Genomic DNA, 16,746 nt, shown 5'->3' with positions numbered 1-16,746 from the left:
GGACACATTTAGGGAGGCTGAATAAAGTGAAAAATTTGACTAAAGCTCTCACTATAGTCTTTGTCTTTATATTTCTCAGTGGTATGGCTTCTGGGAACCGAGTAGATGTACACATTATTGTCAACATGTACTCATTTCCTGATCTTCTTTTGGTAGGGGCCCAACACAGTCTATTAGTATCCTACTAAATGGTTCTTGAAATGCAGGAATTGGCTGTAAAGGGGCCTTTGGAATGGTCTGATTTGGCTTTCCTACCATTGACATGTGTGACAAGTTTTACAGAAATGTGCTACATCCTGCCTGAGATTAGGCCAATAAAAGTGACTGAGAATTTATGATAAGTTTTCCTGACTCCTAAGTGACCAGCCCAGGGGGTTTCATGGGCCAGGCGCAATATTTCAGCACGGTAGGGCTTTGGAACCACAATTTGATGTTTTATAGCCCATCGTCATCAACCAAAGACATCTGGAGGTCTCCATTTACGCATGAGAATACCAGATTTGTATAATAGGAAACAGAGCTATCTGAAGTTTTACCTTCATCATCTACCTTGTCAAACAAAGACAAAATATCTGGGTCTTTGTGTTGTTCTGCAATGAGATTTGATCTAGAAAATGTCTGACTTTGGTCAGCAGAAGTTTTACTGGAAGTTTCAAATCCACGAGGGATAACGGAATGATCCGTGTCAAACACCTGACTGAGAAAGGTGTCATTTAAGTCAACATCTGTGACATTATTTTTGAGAGTATTTTGATTCTCGGAAGTTTTCTTTGACATGGCTCGAGTAATGGCACATGAAGGAAATAAATCGGGTATCTCTTGTTCAATTGGCTCTGGATCCTGATCTAAACTAGGATTATCAGTCACAAGTGGATTAGTAATGACCTTGTCCCCAGCAAGGTCGTTTCCAAGAAGAAGGTGAATCCCTTCGAAAGGCAAAAAAGGCCTAATACCTAAAGCCACAGGTCCAGAAACAAAGTCCGAAGACAAATAGACATTATGGAGAGGAACAGGAATGTAGTCATTACAATCTACCCCCTTAATAAGAACTTTAGAACCTGAAAATGACTTTTCAGAAAACGGCAGGGTATCTGCCAACAAAAGAGACTGGGAAGCCCCGGTATCTCTTAAAATTTTGACAGGGGTAGCGGAAAGAGAAATCACTAGAAAGTGATATAAAACCATTATGAATAAATGGCTCGAAAATACCCATAATGCTATCTTGAGAAGAATTGACCTTGACCTCATTAATTGGGGATGAGAGGGATTTAACCTCAGAAAATGTGTTGCACACATTATTAGACTCTAATCGAGTTGATGAAGAAATAAAGCCGGTGGGCTTAGATCCACTTTGACTACTTTGACCTTCACGTTTTCTTTTCAATTGAAACACTCTGACATTAAATGGCCGTCTTTCTTGCAATAATTACAAGAAAGTGTACCGAACTGTTTGTCAGAAGGAGATTGAGACTTGGGATCTGATGATGTGGGAGTGTTACTTGAACTCTGTGAACTGTTGTCATTTGATTTCCTACTTTCCTTTGAGAAATTCTTGGATGAAAAGGAGGAGTTAAATTTACCTGCATTGTTTCTGTATGAAAAGGACTGGGATGGTTTGCTGAGAAATGAAGATTTGTGGGTCAATGAATAATCATCGGCCAAACGTGCAGCAACCTCTAATGTATCTGCCTTTTGTTCATTGATAAACGTCTTGATGTCACTCCGGATGCACTTTTAAATTCCTCAATCAAAACAAGTTGTCGTAATTTGTCATAATTCTGACTGACCTTTTCAGAAGAACACCAACGATCAAACAGTTGTTCTTTTGTTCGAGCAAATTCAACATAAGTTTGATCTTTCACCTTCTCACAATCCCTAAATTTCTGACGGTAAGCTTCAGGCACCAACTCATAACCCTTGAGTATTAATTCCTTCACAGAATCATAATCTGAAGCCTGCTCTACTGACAACTGAATGTAAATTTCTCTGGCTTTACCCACCAAAGCACTCTGCAAAAGCATAGACCAGGACTCCTTAGGCCAATTCAGACTCTGAGCAATTTTCTCAAAATGAAGGAAATATTTATCAACATCCTTTTCTTGGAAAGGGGGAACTAACCTGAAATGCTTAGTGATGTCAAACTTGTCTGAAGGGAAGAATTTTCCTGATGTCCAAGCTCTAAACGTCTCATTTCTAACTGTAGTCGATGTTCTTCCAATTCTCTCTCCTTTTCTCTCTGTCTTTCTTCCATTTGTAATTCTTTGTCTTTCATTTGTAATTTTTCCTGCCTTTCCCTTTCTTCCATTTGCAATTTTTCCTTTTCTAATTCCAATTTCTTAAGCTCCAAATCTGCCTGTATTTCTAATTCTAATTTTTTGAGTTCGAAGGAAGACTCAGGCTCATAATCTTTTAAGGCAGACTCCTCAAAATGGCCAGAATTAACTAAATGTTTTGCAATCTTGAACTGTATTTCTCGCTTGCGCATAGATCTTTTGACATCTACTTTAAGGAAATTTGCCAGTGCTATGAGGTTGTCTTTTCTGAGGGAATCAAATGTGTCCTGATCAAGGTCATCCATTTCCTCTGGTTTAAATTCCGCCATGATTAAATTTCGCTGAGTTCACAGTATACAGTAGTTTTGAAAAGGCAGGCAAAATGTTGTCAAACGGCTCAAAATATTCGTATCCCGGACGAGCCCCCAATTTGTTACGTGCAGAGAAAACGAACAAAAAGGGTGAACTCAGCAGTTTCCGTTTAAACAAAATTTATTACGAAAATAAAACTAATTGCTAAGTCAGGGATAGAGTACAAGCTTTAAAAGTGTACAGACTACTTATCTCAGCTGGGACGGCAAAGCTCCAGTCTCAGAGTTGTAACAGTCAGTTGGATGAATGAACAGTCCTTGCAGGCTTGAAGCTGCACAAAGTCCACAGTATAAATCCAGCGTTGACAGTGAAGGTCTTGACAAGTCTTGAGAATGACTACTGCTGGAGTTTAGTAACACACAAGAGACACGATCCCAAAAGTCTGACTGGAAGCTGTGCACGTCCCTTTTATAAAGGCATATAAGAACAATCTAGAACTTTTATTGACATGCTAATTACTGTTCTAAAATTATCTCCCTTACACAACTAATCAACTTTCCAGAACATTCCAAACATGACTATTGAATTCAAGGTTGTGAGGTCATCAAGGGCAGTGACCTTGAGAATGTTCTAGACTAATTGAACTCAGGTCATGATGAGTGTGGGGGGAATGACCTACATAACAATAGGGAAAGTGTACAGTGTAAAATACAGCATCAATAAAAATAATGTCCATAAAAAAAGTAAAGGAGGTACATGCACAATAATGGCACATAAAAGGACGCCACAACAATGCACACAACCAAGCTAGGTTGATAAAGTACTGTTGTTGTACACATGGTTTCATACAGAAAATGACTTCTGAAAGATAATGATACAAAACAATAAACATGCAAAACTTACTTAAGTTCCTTTAAATCTTCTTTAAAAACCTAGAAATAAAACAATGTATTAGAACTGTCAGTCCATCAGCAGAGCTCAACAATCTTCCTCAACCATATGTGCAATATGTGTCAATGTTACAGCGCCCTCAACCTTCCCATTCATTTACAGTGTGGTGGACCAGTCAACATTTTTGTGCCACATTACTAGAAATCACATAACACTGATACCAAACTATCTTTCTTCTACATTTTCTGATTTTCATCCACAGTCACACAATTTTCCTTAGTATCAAAGAAGTTCTTTTCATTTTCTCTTTTTAAAGAGAATGTTATATGAGGTAAAATAAATTTACCTGATGGTATGGTTTGGTGGACATACTTTAAAATGCATATGGGATGATGTGTTCTCTTATTAAATCTCATTTTAACAGCATTTTATATTTTTATATTTTTTACTGATGAGTAAAGTCCATATAGTGCTGACAAGCAGTATAATCGTTATTATTACCATAAACACCTGACTCACTTTCCATATCGAAAAATAGTGAAACCATGATAATAATATTTCAACTTTGTGATTCACTCAGTCTTTCACTTATCACACTCACTTCATGGATGAGTGTTTCATACAGTGAAAATGCACAAAAAGATGCTATGTTAAGAATGGCAGTTAAGTCAGGGCAAAACATGACAAAATAACTTACATCTGCTTTAAGAGAGGTCTGTGGCAACCTCAGTGCACACCTAAGTAGTGTACAAAGCCCTGAGTAAATGACACCAATAATTTCCTCATTGAGTTGGTTTGTTTGTAATTTTTGGAACACTTCCTCTGTGATTTCATTGCCTTCCATTGAAGATACTGCAACTGCAATGAGAAAGACAGACAAAAATACAATCATGTGACATATGATAAGAGCTCAAGATGAAAGTTGGGATTCACTTACATTTACACAGCTCCAATACCTGTACCTTTTTACGTATTTCTATCATCTTTTGTTGTGTTGTATGATATAATTTTTTGTTCTAGTCCCAAAATCATTTTGAAATGCTAAGTACACTACTTGTTATCACAGTCTGTATGTGTATAATGTTCAATGTTATTGTTGACAACCGAATTTCAGTCTGGACTAAAATTCATTTGTCATGGATGACACTGTGTTTGGTACACAATAAATTGTATTTGCATGGCTGATACTTTGTATTACAACATACTTTAGGGAGAAGGAGTCAAAAACATGCACGAGCACTGATATGTCACTCATTGAGCGTTGCATGCTGGCAAGTAAATCCTACGAGAAGAGGAGATTTACATTATTAAGAAACAATAATAAGATATATGATGTCTGTTCTCATCTGTTTTCTATTAGAAGCTCATAGCATGGAGCTAAAAATGGACCCACTTAGATGCTTGTAAAATACCTGATCTAACCTGTTGTTTTGCCTACATTCTTATGTTGGCTTGAATAGTATTAACTTTGTACAGCAGATATGGTTATTTCAATATATCACACGATGCTGAAGTTATTTTCGTATTCGTTTTCGTATTCGTTTTCGTATTCGTATTCGTATTGGAGTCACTGACAAAATTTTTTATTTTTAGTCCAAATTTCGTACGTATTATATAAAAGTTCTGTCTTTACAGAAGTTAAAGTGCTTTTCATATGACAATATATCAATACTTCAATATTTGAGAATGTAAGTTGAAAAAGATCCAATCTTTTTAGGCCCTAGATTGAAAGATATCGTTGCTATCATTAGAGGAGAGATTTTAAAAACAAACGGCCAGTACACAGGCACTTCTTAGCTGGGTAGTCTGTTGAATAGATCGATTTTCGGCTCGATCTATCGATCCCGTAGTCGATATGCGCGCCATTGTAACCAAAATAATCACTAGGTTACAGTGGCGGGCATACTGACCACGGATCGATAGATCGAGCCGAAAATCGATCTATTTAGCAGACTACCAAGCTATTAGCGCCTGTGGGCCAGTATTAGTCTTTGGAGGAAAGATTTTTTAAACAAACATCATTTCGTATTCGTATTCGTATTCGTTTTCGTATTAACTTCTATCACAACAACCAACTTCAACATTCTGTTGACATCATTCGTATCGATAATGGAAATTTAGCTGACCCGCCCAATTTGACGAGTTGTACACTTAAAAGGTAATTTTCTTGTTTTAAACTGATATCTCTGAGGAAGTGATAAAGACAGTGAATGCAGGGCTCAACGTTATCGCATGCCCCTGAGTCGAAATTTTAGGGGCAAACCTTGGACCTTGAAAAATATTAGAGGCTTTTGTAGTGTCACGAAAACCTTAAAAATATATATATATGACATGCTATATTTAGACTGCTGTCGCAAAGAAAATATCATCTCATATGATGCGGGAAAGCGTCATCAAGAAAACGAGATGAATAAAATGGTGTCATAGGCCTATGTCCCGATCGGTACATTTGTTTCCCTAATAAAGACTAAATTAATGTGTGAGCTGTTGTCAGAGTCTTTATTTGAGTACGGCCCATCTCTTTTTCTTTCCTTGCGTTTGCGTCAACTGTCATTGCCAGAACATGTTGATCAACTTGTGTTATGATAAGATACACCAGAATGCATGGAAATTAATTTGTATCACGAAATATCGAGAAATACCTGTATTCTATGATAAATAGGCTTCAGCTAGTCTAGTAGCTGTCGCAACTGGCTCGATCGGTTTCCGTCATTTGTTACTGTGCGATCCAGTTTTAGTGTTACGCAGTTTGCCCCGCTCTACAACTCCGTTCTGCAGGTCACTCCAAAAACTTTCAGCAGTACTATTTTGGGGGACCAATTAAGCCGCTAGCCGTAGATAGCTACTTTTTTCAACAAAAACTCTGAATAGAAATGCAGCAACTATCAACTTTCGATAGATATTTTGTAGGCAAGAGAACAAAACTCAAACGTATATGCGCATTGAATCCTAGCTGTGATATCGCAGCGGTACTTGTGGCGTGTATTGAACTCGCTCGGGTCATTGAGGTCATCGCCACAGTCCCATCCATGGTCTACATAATTGCAGTCGCTACCCGGCAGATGTGCCATGATATTTCAACAAAGTTGCTTGCTATTTAGATCTAGCTGAAAAAACAAAAACCTTATGAAACAGGCTGATCCAGTCCAAGCTTGATGAAATCGATGCTTTGATCTGCTTTCCAAAGGACGATTTCCGGAAATTGTCTAGCCGGTCACATGCCACTAACGCAAATATTCATTACGCACGTGAACGCATGAAACATGTTGCAGTTACTGGTTGCTTGTTTTCCCTTGTCAGCTATATTTTGATGACATTTTATGCTGGGATTATGATTGGTTCAATTGAAAGTATGTGACAGCACTAAAACTGCTTCTGATACTTGATTGGATTGTAGTAAAATTTGTCATTAAATTCATGGGATATTTTGACAAATCATTCAAGATAACATCAGCAGACACGCAGCGCTGTGCAGCGGAGAGAACACGCTCAAACCTTTTAGTAACTCCGCTCAACGGCTATGCTTATTCAATGCGTATTTTGGGGTCGCGGCCTTTCAGGACAATGCTCCGTGAACACTGAGCGAATACATGTTGTATTTGATCACGTATACGGATGGAGAAATGTCTTGAAAAAAATTCAGTCGCAATCTCATAAAATTTGGTCGCCTATGCGACTGAAAGTGGTCGCTACTTGAGCCCTGATTGAATGTAATACATGAATTATCGGTCGGTCCGGTTTTATGTTATTTTTGCTCACATCTTTACTCTGAAAGATAAACTACCTATTGTAATTGATTTCTGTTACTTTCTTCCCTGTAGCAGTACGTACAACTTGTCGTAACTTGCAATTTTGTAATTTTTGCCTTACCACACTCCCTGAGTTTTGTAAAGTATTGTATTGTATTGTATTATATTTATTTCAGGTCTACGTAGAGTCATTTCAAAATCAAGTAAAATACTTGAAATACAAATTGTAAATGGATATGATTATTCTAAAGTGACTGCAAAAGGATGACCGGATAGAACAATTTTCGCATTTTTTTATTTAGATGGTTGTCCTGGACAAGTCCCCCGATCATCATAGCTTTCAACAGTCACCCGTTTTGCAGCGCCTCACAAAAATCTGCCCTCCCCGCAAAACAATGGTACAGTCCAGGGCAGCTCCTTTGCATCCGCTCTCACGAGTCCCATTACTTGGCACTGACCACCTGATTTCGGGGTGCATCCAGCTGCCCGGTCAAGAGACATTGGCAAGCGAAGATGCTGCCTTACCAGATCCCAACCGATTTTAAGTATTTTTTTTCAAATAAAATGAGGTGAAACAAATTCTTTAAAATCTACAAATGCAAATTTATGTAAAGTTAACCAAATTGGGCAGATTAAATTACGAATCAAATTATCACAATATTTAAACCTCAGTAAATATCGTATATTGCACGTTTCATACCTGAAACCTGGACTAAAAATAACATTTTCTGTCAGTGACTCCAATACGAATACGAATACGAATACGAAAACGAATACGAAAACGAATACGAAAATAACTTCAGCATCGTTATTTCAATATATCACACACCTAAAATGTTGATATTTTTGACAAATATATCTACTATGATTACAATACAGTTTATACTGTCACTCAGATGGTCTAAGAAAGGTACAGTACCAATAAATTAACAGCTGACATTGATAGTAATTTACACTCGACTAAACCTGCTAGAAGTCACTGATGCAATAGGCAAAGACCAATATTCATTGTTAAAGGCGCGATAACTATAACTTCGGAATATTATAATAATATTTTCATTATTTTTGTTCTACAAAACAGGTATATTTTCTTATTCTTCTTCTAAGAATATTGAAATATGCAAAATATTCTTGTTCACATACGATTCTTGTAAGTACTAAAGTTCAGTTGTAAACAATGACATGTTACATTAACCATTACAGAGATGCTGACAAGCTGAAAAGTGGGAATTTCGACATCTTTCTTCAAACATTAAGAACATGTATTTTACCATATAGAACGAAAAATGGAAAATATATCACAGGTTACGGCCGAATGAAGCTTTCAAATCAGTTTTTGTACCTCTGAGCAATTTCCGGAAATTATCCTTGTCAAGTTTCTGCAGTGGTTTCACCATTGCCTTGACTTCTTGGGGAATCCTGGCCCCTACAAACAGCGTTCTCTCCATAACGCCGCCTCCTGGTGGCATCACCATGGACATCTTCGTCTACCTTTACAAGATACACTAATTAACGTTAAAGTCACGATAGATACATTTGTTTTGGTCAAGATTGGGTCACTCCCCTTCTTTCGTATGTCGTGCCCGGTCTGTTTGTTCGTCGCCAGTTCCTCAACAAGGATACTCTCCAGTGAAGCGTTAGAGGGCGCAGTTTCCCTAGATTATTTCCCTTATTACGACACTTAAGTAACAGTCTACCGATTTATACAGCTTGTTTACTATTTTTTATTTTGTAAGTTACTAATTTTTTCAAAAAACAAGAACAAATAAAAATTCTTCAACCGAAAAATACGCACCTGTAAAAGTGCAGATGTTTCTCAAAGAGGCCACTGGGGGCGTTGTTGGGCAAAGTTCAGCAACATGGCAGACATACAAGACGACCAAACGTTCGCGGCGATGAACAGAAGAAGGTAACTAAACTAACTGTTTCTTTATATCCATAATTGACCCAAAAAGATATTGAGAATTGTTTACCTAAAACTTTATGATAGTAGTCCATAGAAAGCCTTTTTGGTCGAGTGAGTTCTTTACCGTACCGTCGGCCGTGTCTGTTCACGTGTTTGCTGTGGACCCACAGCAAAAGGACACACTATTGTGTGTAAACAAACTGTCATACTTTCATCTTTTGTGAGCACTCATCGCACGTTGTCAGCATGAGTAGGTGTTGGTTATACATAACACATGCACAGGGCAAAACACAGACTAAGAGTGAGTGAACAAGGTATAACTCTCAAACAGAACAGATGTACAGATGTAGAAGTAGAAAGGTTCAGAAATAAAAAAATATAAATTTACAAAAAGAAACTCAAGAAATACAGGCCCTGTATTTCTTGAGTTTCTTTTTGTCCCTGTCAGGGAAAACATTCTCTTAAATTGCAAATCTCTGTAATGATGAATTGATATCTGTGATTACATGATCAAACTGCAACAAAATTCAATTTTGCAATATTTGCTGTCGCAGTGTGCATGTTTATTGGAGAGAGTGGACGATATAGATACTTAACAAAATTGTAACGCTCAATATGCCACAAATCTGCTGTGATTGGAAAACAATAGATACATCTTTTTACCTATATTGGTACAGGCACTTGTGGTTCAATACACGGCAAGGTCGCCTGTAACCACAAGAAAGAGAGGAAGTGCAGAAACAAAATGTCTGTGATACACTTGTATCGCTGTACCGCAGCTGTTGTAATAATGAAAATTCTGTTTCCAAACTTCCTCTCTTTCAAATGTGACAGGGGCCCTCTTTTGTATCGAATCACAAGCAATTATGATTATTAAAACTTGAGAGGTGATATATCACAAAGGATTGATATTGCCACATTTTCTTTTAATATTACTGTGATGATGATAGTAATAATAAGAATCGAATATTTTAGTTTGAGCAACCAAAATCGAAAACAGTTGTATCAATGTGAAGATGAAGATGCATTATGTCAATCAAACTGGATTTTGTGTCAATTTTTGATAGAGGTTGTCCTCTACAATGAGAGATATTGCAGTCTTTACAGCAGTTTTGAGGTTTTTGTCTTTCTACAATTTCATTTTCTGGACAAAATAAGATCAAAGATGAAAGGAAATTCTTCAACCTGTGTTGTCATAATGGAGAGCTCCTATCTGATGATAGCTTTCCCTTTGTTTTTGTTTCAGTGATGAGCAGTTATCTGATGTGTTAAAGACAATGCTTGGCTATTCACTGATGATTATTTTTCTTCCCCTGATATCCTATTTTGTGTCAAAAAACATGATATTTGAAGGTTTGTGTTTTTCTATTCAATCATTAAATGCAATACCTGGGCAATTTAGCCCATCTTTGTTTTTTTGAAAAATTGACTATATTCAGAGTATATGTTCTGGGCAAAGAAATTTGGTGGTTTTTTTTCTGTATACTAGCATACAGTATTGGTGTTTAAGGTTTGGGAAGATATGTAAATGATGTGGGAACCCCTGTACCATTTCTGTTGTCTCTTTGTAAGACTGTAATAATGTACAGGGGGAACAGAATAACATCACTTTGGAACCCCAGTAAAATTGACCTTGGTCCCACTCTCAACAAAAACCTTGCAGTACACAAGCTGTGAATCATATTTGAAAATAATGGGAAACGGTCACTGAGAAGAAATACTTTGATCGTTCACAGTAGATTATGTCATAGTAAGGCTATAAGGATGGGTCTGTCATGCTACAATTTAATTTGTATTTGTCATCTCACAATCCTCCTGTCTCCTTCATCTGTCTGTGTTTTGATGTGACTGTGTAAGGTGCAGGTGAGTGCAGTGATAATGTAAAGGATTAACCGTAACTCTCTTTGACCAGCCACCTTTTCTTCACACATTCTTTGCTTTCTTCTACATAACCAACAGGAATTTTCATGATGTCTAATAGAGATGCCCTTTTCTATGGTGGGATCACCGCTGTAGTGGTAGTTCACATAATCCTAGCCGCTTTCATCTACACAGCTTGGAACGAAGACAGGCAGAAACCAAAGCCAGTAAAGAGTGACTAGACAAAATGTACGCTCCACTCTACATGTTTTAAATCAGATCTTAATTTCGGAGAATTTAGAGTAGTACCATTGTGTCATAGCCAAACCCTTAAAGGCACTGTTCGCAATCCCTCGGATCACCCTTGTTCTAGCCTGTAAGACGATTATGGAGCCTCCGAGGTGTGATAGCCTTTTGTTTTCCATTGAAATTGTAATCTGGTGGGTAAATTTCTTGATGAGACAATCTGGTGCCAACATAGGCCTTTAACACTGAAGTGTGGTCCAACTCTGCTATTTTTCACAGCTTGTTGGACCCACGTGTGTATAGAGACAGGGTAAAGGGGTATCAATTTCATGTGTTTTATAGTGATATTTGTCAATTATTTGAAAGTTTTCGTTCAATGAATTACATGTATAATTGCATGTAGCGCCATGGTTTCTACGCCTGCAAAATAATCATATGCAGTAGAAAGCTGTAATACAGGCAAATCAAACGCATGCAAAAGTTAAATCAGGTCACATTCCTTGGTCATTGTACACAACTGTTATTGTCTGCATTCACCTGTCCAGTCCAAAACTAAGAAGACGAAATATCTGTACAAGTGAATAACAACAGTGTAATAATACAGTGTAGATCATCATCATCCATCATCCGATAATATTCTAGCCCTTTCTTCAATTCTTCATTCATGTTTTCTTGCTGGGTATTGAGAACAGAGGTCAAGGGTTGGGACCTCAAGAAAAATCTGTTTATTAGGCTTGCTCTCCTGAGTCCACTTTATTCAAATTTATGCAATCATTTCATTCAGTGATATTAATTTTTGACTTTACATTTTATGTTTTAATAAGTCATCGTTGATGACACAGTCCCCACTTGTTAATAATGGGTACTTTGATTACATGTCCTCAGAGAGGATAGAGTCCTCTTCATTAATTAGGTCTGTGATAAAAATACTTTGATACAGATGGCGCTCAATGGCCAAGAATGAGTTCCATGGTGATGAAAACATAAAACCAATGTAGGCCACCATCCTAAAGTTCATAAAATGAGTCAACTAGGAATTAATCAACAGGATGTTGCAAAACATTTTTGCATACAAGTTTTACACAACAGATTATCACTGGTACCATATTTCATAAAGTTTGATGCAGTATTTACAACACTATGAGATCAACATCTGTATCAAGTTTCATCACATTTGACGTTGTTTTAATTTGTGGCTAATATCACGCTAATTAGGAAAGTTCATTACTTATGCAATTACAAATTAATTAAAATGACACTGATAAATGTCTTTTTCAATGTTAAAGCAATGTGAGCTTAACATCGGTTAACATCTGTATAAAGTTTCATGAATTTGATGCAGTACATATTTCTTGACATATCAGCCTACTTACGAAACTTCAATAATTGACATGTTACTGCTACATGACGTGAAACAAATTGACGAGCATATGTATGAAATAGGTCAATGTCAACTTTGAATGATACTGGTGGAAATATGTCTGAGTTATGGCTCTGTACATGAAAACATCGTAATAAAATGGCTGCCTAGCAACCATATTGGATCGTATCACATAAAAAATCGACGTACATATGTATGACATAGGTCAATGTCCTTGTACCAACTTTGAATAAAATCAGTTGAGATATGCCTGAGTTATGCCTCTGTATATGAAAAAATTGTAATAAAATGGCCGCCTAGCGGCCATATTGGATCGTATCACAAAACAAATCGACGTGCATATCTATGACATTGGTCAATGTCCTTGTACCAACTTTGAATAAAATCGGTTGAAACATGTCTGAGTTGTGGCTCTGTACATGAAAAAATCATAATAAAATGGCCGCCTGGCGGCCATATTGGATCGTATCACAAAAAATTGACGTGCATATCTATGACATTGGTCAATGTCTTTGTACAACTTTGAATAAAATTGGTTGAAACATGTCTGAGTTGTGGCTCTGTACATGAAAAAATCGTAATAAAATGGCCGCCTGGCGGCCATATTGGATCGTATCACAAAGAAAATTGACGTGCATATCTATGACATTGGTCAATGTCCTTGTACCAACTTTGAATAAAATTGGTTGAAACATGTCTGAGTTATGGCTCTGTACATGAAAAAATCGTAATAAAATGGCCGCCTGGCGGCCATATTGGATCGTATCACAAAGAAAATTGACGTGCATATCTATGACATTGGTCAATGTCCTTGTACCAACTTTGAATAAAATTGTTGAAACATGTCTGAGTTATGGCTCTGTACATGAAAAAATCGTAATAAAATGGCCGCCTGGCGGCCATATTGGATCGTATCCCAAAACAAATCGACGTGCATCTGTATGACATATGAAGTAATCCTTGTACCAAGTTTGAATGAAATCGCTTCTTGCATCTCTGAGATATCTGTGTGAACGGACGGACGGACGCACGCACGCACGCACGCACGCACGCACGCACGCACGGACATGACCAAACCTATAAGTCCCCCCGGACGGTGTCCGTGGGGACTAATAAGCAAGAGAGTTGACCAGTAGTCTGGTACAATGATTATGTGAACAAATCAAGTTTATAGAAACAAATCTTTCCATGATATGAAATCTCATTTGTACAGCATCATTCTGTAAAACAGTCAAACTAATATTAGGTATCAAACTAAACTCCTGTAATAAGGATATTTGTCAAGGTCAAACTTTGCTCAACTTTGTTATTGACACCATAAAGTTATGGCAAAGTCTTATTTTCAAGTATATTGATTATCTAATACTTAACTTCCACTCACTGTTTTGAATCAGGAGATTGCATACTTGATCAAGTCATTGACCATGGTTGGTAAGAAAGTGGCATATCCCATACACCTTTGCTACATTTCATTGAATGTTTTGTCACCTCTCCTCTCAAACCCATGGAAACTGCCAAAACTTAATGATACCAATATTTGAGTGCTTAGCTGCCAAGCAGAGGCATGGGGTGTCAAGAAACAGACAGAACTTCCTCTACAAGTTTACTGAATGAAGTCAAAGTCTTTTTTTTTCTCCTTTTTTTTGTAGGTGTATTTATGATGAACTCTAGGAAAGCTGTAGTTGGTGCAAGACTTGTAGCATTGGTTGTGACAAACATCACCATTGGTATGTTGGTTTATGGGATGGGATCAGAACTGTATAACAGACTGGTAAAGTCATGACTACCAAAGTCGTGTTCAATTGGCAACTGGAATGGGAGCAATTCTGTGCAATGGTGAACACTGAACTGCATTTTTCAAGAGACACATTTTTTAAAGATATGTAATTTAAGATGTAAATATCAAGTCACATTACATTTTTGAAGTATTTTCTTTCAATATTTGATCTCATATCATTCAATACTCGTTTGTTTTCACCAAACATCAAACATTTCATTTTGTGTCAGAGTTTGCACATCTGATGAACCCATTAATGTTTCCTTTTAATCGTAAATTTAGCACACTGAAAACAAACTTCCTCAAAGTGGTTGTCAGACTTATACGGAGGATAGGCTGCACTCAAATATAAACTTGATGAGGCACTACCATTCTCAATACACACTTCCGCCTCCAAAGTTTTCATTTTCTAAAAGCTGTAACAATTTTCAGGCTGAAATTGTATGCATTTTTTGATTGGTCTTAACCTTGTTGCAACTATACTGCAATTGTATACCCAATTTTATGAGAAAAAGAATGCTTGAAAAGATCACTTGAATTGTAGACAGTGGAGCAGAAGACTGTCTATGCTTGAATCAACAGTGTATAAGAATCTATATACAGCAGTAAAATGTTCACTTTTATTGGCAAGGTGCAAACAAATTTCGCAGTTTGCTGATATTTAGTATCTACATGTACAGTATAGTATTTTACAGAAGCTTGGAGCCTTTATGTTTGACATATACTGCATATCTAAATGGTATCAAAAACTGGTCTCCTTCATCATCTGTAACAAGTTTGGGAGAAGTTTCTTATCAGTCTGTGAGCTTTCAGAGGAATTACACTGATAAACTCCATTGGATGCATATATGGCATTGAGCATGACGTGTTTGGTGAAAACAACCTGTGTGTGTATATGATTGTGGATGTGGCTACATCAACTCAGAATAATTGTGTGATGTAAGGGTACAGTATAAAAGATAACTTTGCAAATTGAGTCAGTGAGTAATGACCCGCACTGCATACAAGGTCATTACTTGACAATGGTCGACATTAACGTTGAGTGAGTTTCCATGTTAACCTGTGACCCAGTAATCGCCACATTTAATGTCGCCCCACCGTTTGCATTGCCTTCCCATTGCTACACTTTGACCTGTTAAGGGAACAGGCGTGAGTATGCAATTACGCAATGATACTCGTCTGGTTGAAGTGTAAACAATGAGATTGTCTGAACTAAGTTTTCACATTCTCTGTCCATCATGTGCATTTGCGTTCTTTACAATCATCATTTTGAAATTTCGCAAACAGATGCTGATGTTTAATGACTACATTTATTCTTGATTTGTTTCTAAGTGTGTAACCTTATTCTTGGCATTGTTCCTTCAATGTGTAGAGATGAGATTATCTACATAGGTCAATATTGTAAGTTTTAGATCAATCTGGTCTGCATTCTGAGAAAAGAAATCAAGTTGTTGTTGTTGGGTTTTTTAGGGTCAAAGGTTGCCTTATTTTGCCAAGGTTCTTGTGTTTTTCATATTTATAAATGTCACAACATGCAAAAAAGAAAAGCAATCTTGCATACTCCAGTTACTATCATAAAAGAAAGCAAATGTTTTCATAGACTTATTTCAACAACATTAAGTGCCCTCTGTACTCTGCTGTATGATGCATACTGTAAGCAAAAAGTTCACAGAATTGTGATGCAATATATAATTGTGAAATGGGAGTAGCTTGAACTCTCCTCACAGAGATTTTGAAATCAGGATTCTCTTGATTATGAATTTCTATTTTCTGGCTCTGTAAGTGGGAGTAATACTCTGGAAGAAGCCTGGTATGTAAGATAATAACTATATGGTCATTGAATGCTATTGATATTAACATGGTAATAAAATAATGATATGAAATCATGTGATGCATGTATGATATTCATTCTCACTAAATTTCATCCGACATGAAGACAAAGCAGTCTACATAATAAAATAAGCAATAACCCCCGCCGCAGGAGGGTATATACGAGATTTTGGTACAATGCGCGACATATAGCACGAGCCGATAGGCGAGTGCTATATGGAGCGAATTGTACCAAAATCGAGTGTATACCCGACTGCGAAGGGGGTTATTGCTATTATATTATATCAACTTGCGTGTCTTTGTTGTCTTACTTGGGTATTTTCATCATTCTAAGCCCCAAATGCAGAAAACGGACGTCTGAGAGATCGAACGTCGGAAATTCTGCGCCCGAGACCGAGCATTTTTATAAGTTGGGATTCCGTACAGGCACACAGTATCCTACGATAAATACGCATTACGTCCATATCGACATTGCATTTTATTCGCATGCAACACGAACGATACTTGTCAAAAAATACCTG

The 16,746-nt window shown here is 37.2% G+C and overlaps 2 protein-coding genes across 3 annotated transcripts in view; one reads left to right on the top strand and one right to left on the bottom strand.

Annotated features, from left to right (window-relative positions):
* Positions 1-8,851, bottom strand: part of LOC139131864 (COMM domain-containing protein 5-like) — a 40,627-nt gene extending 31,776 nt beyond the window's left edge. The window contains exons 1-3 of the mRNA XM_070698155.1: positions 8,568-8,851; positions 4,174-4,334; positions 3,489-3,517 (exon numbers count right to left, since the gene is read on the bottom strand). Of these exons, the coding sequence (XP_070554256.1) occupies positions 3,489-3,517; positions 4,174-4,334; positions 8,568-8,706 (329 nt within the window). The 5' untranslated portion in view covers positions 8,707-8,851. The remainder of the gene's footprint in view (positions 1-3,488; positions 3,518-4,173; positions 4,335-8,567) is intronic.
* Positions 8,852-8,974: 123 nt separating this feature from the next.
* Positions 8,975-16,513, top strand: LOC139131865 (vacuolar ATPase assembly integral membrane protein VMA21-like). 2 transcript variants are annotated; one of them, XM_070698157.1, is made up of 4 exons: positions 8,976-9,134; positions 10,378-10,484; positions 11,091-11,240; positions 14,268-16,513. In XM_070698157.1, the coding sequence occupies exons 1-3, from the start codon at positions 9,085-9,087 to the stop codon at positions 11,231-11,233; spliced, it is 300 nt and encodes a 99-aa protein (XP_070554258.1). In that variant the 5' UTR covers positions 8,976-9,084; the 3' UTR covers positions 11,234-11,240; positions 14,268-16,513. The 2 variants fall into 2 exon arrangements, with proteins under 2 accessions (XP_070554259.1, XP_070554258.1); XM_070698158.1 differs by lacking the exon at positions 11,091-11,240 and having other exon boundaries at positions 8,975-9,134; positions 14,268-16,281.
* The last annotated feature ends 233 nt before the right edge of the window (positions 16,514-16,746 follow it).

This window comes from Ptychodera flava, chromosome 4 (genome assembly GCF_041260155.1).
Source record: "Ptychodera flava strain L36383 chromosome 4, AS_Pfla_20210202, whole genome shotgun sequence".
Taxonomy (NCBI): Eukaryota; Metazoa; Hemichordata; class Enteropneusta; family Ptychoderidae; genus Ptychodera; species Ptychodera flava.
The sequence above is the reverse complement of the archived record's forward strand: the minus strand, read 5'-3'. Positions and strand labels throughout refer to the sequence as shown.

Excerpts from the sequence above, each read along its gene's own strand:
- LOC139131865 (XM_070698157.1), top strand. The coding sequence starts at position 9,085 with ATGGCAGACATACAAGACGACCAAACGTTCGCGGCGATGAACAGAAGA. Across the intron at positions 9,135-10,377 it reads GCGGCGATGAACAGAAGAAG|TGATGAGCAGTTATCTGATG; the intron begins GTAACTAAACTA and ends TTTTTGTTTCAG. Across the intron at positions 10,485-11,090 it reads AAAAAACATGATATTTGAAG|GAATTTTCATGATGTCTAAT; the intron begins GTTTGTGTTTTT and ends CATAACCAACAG.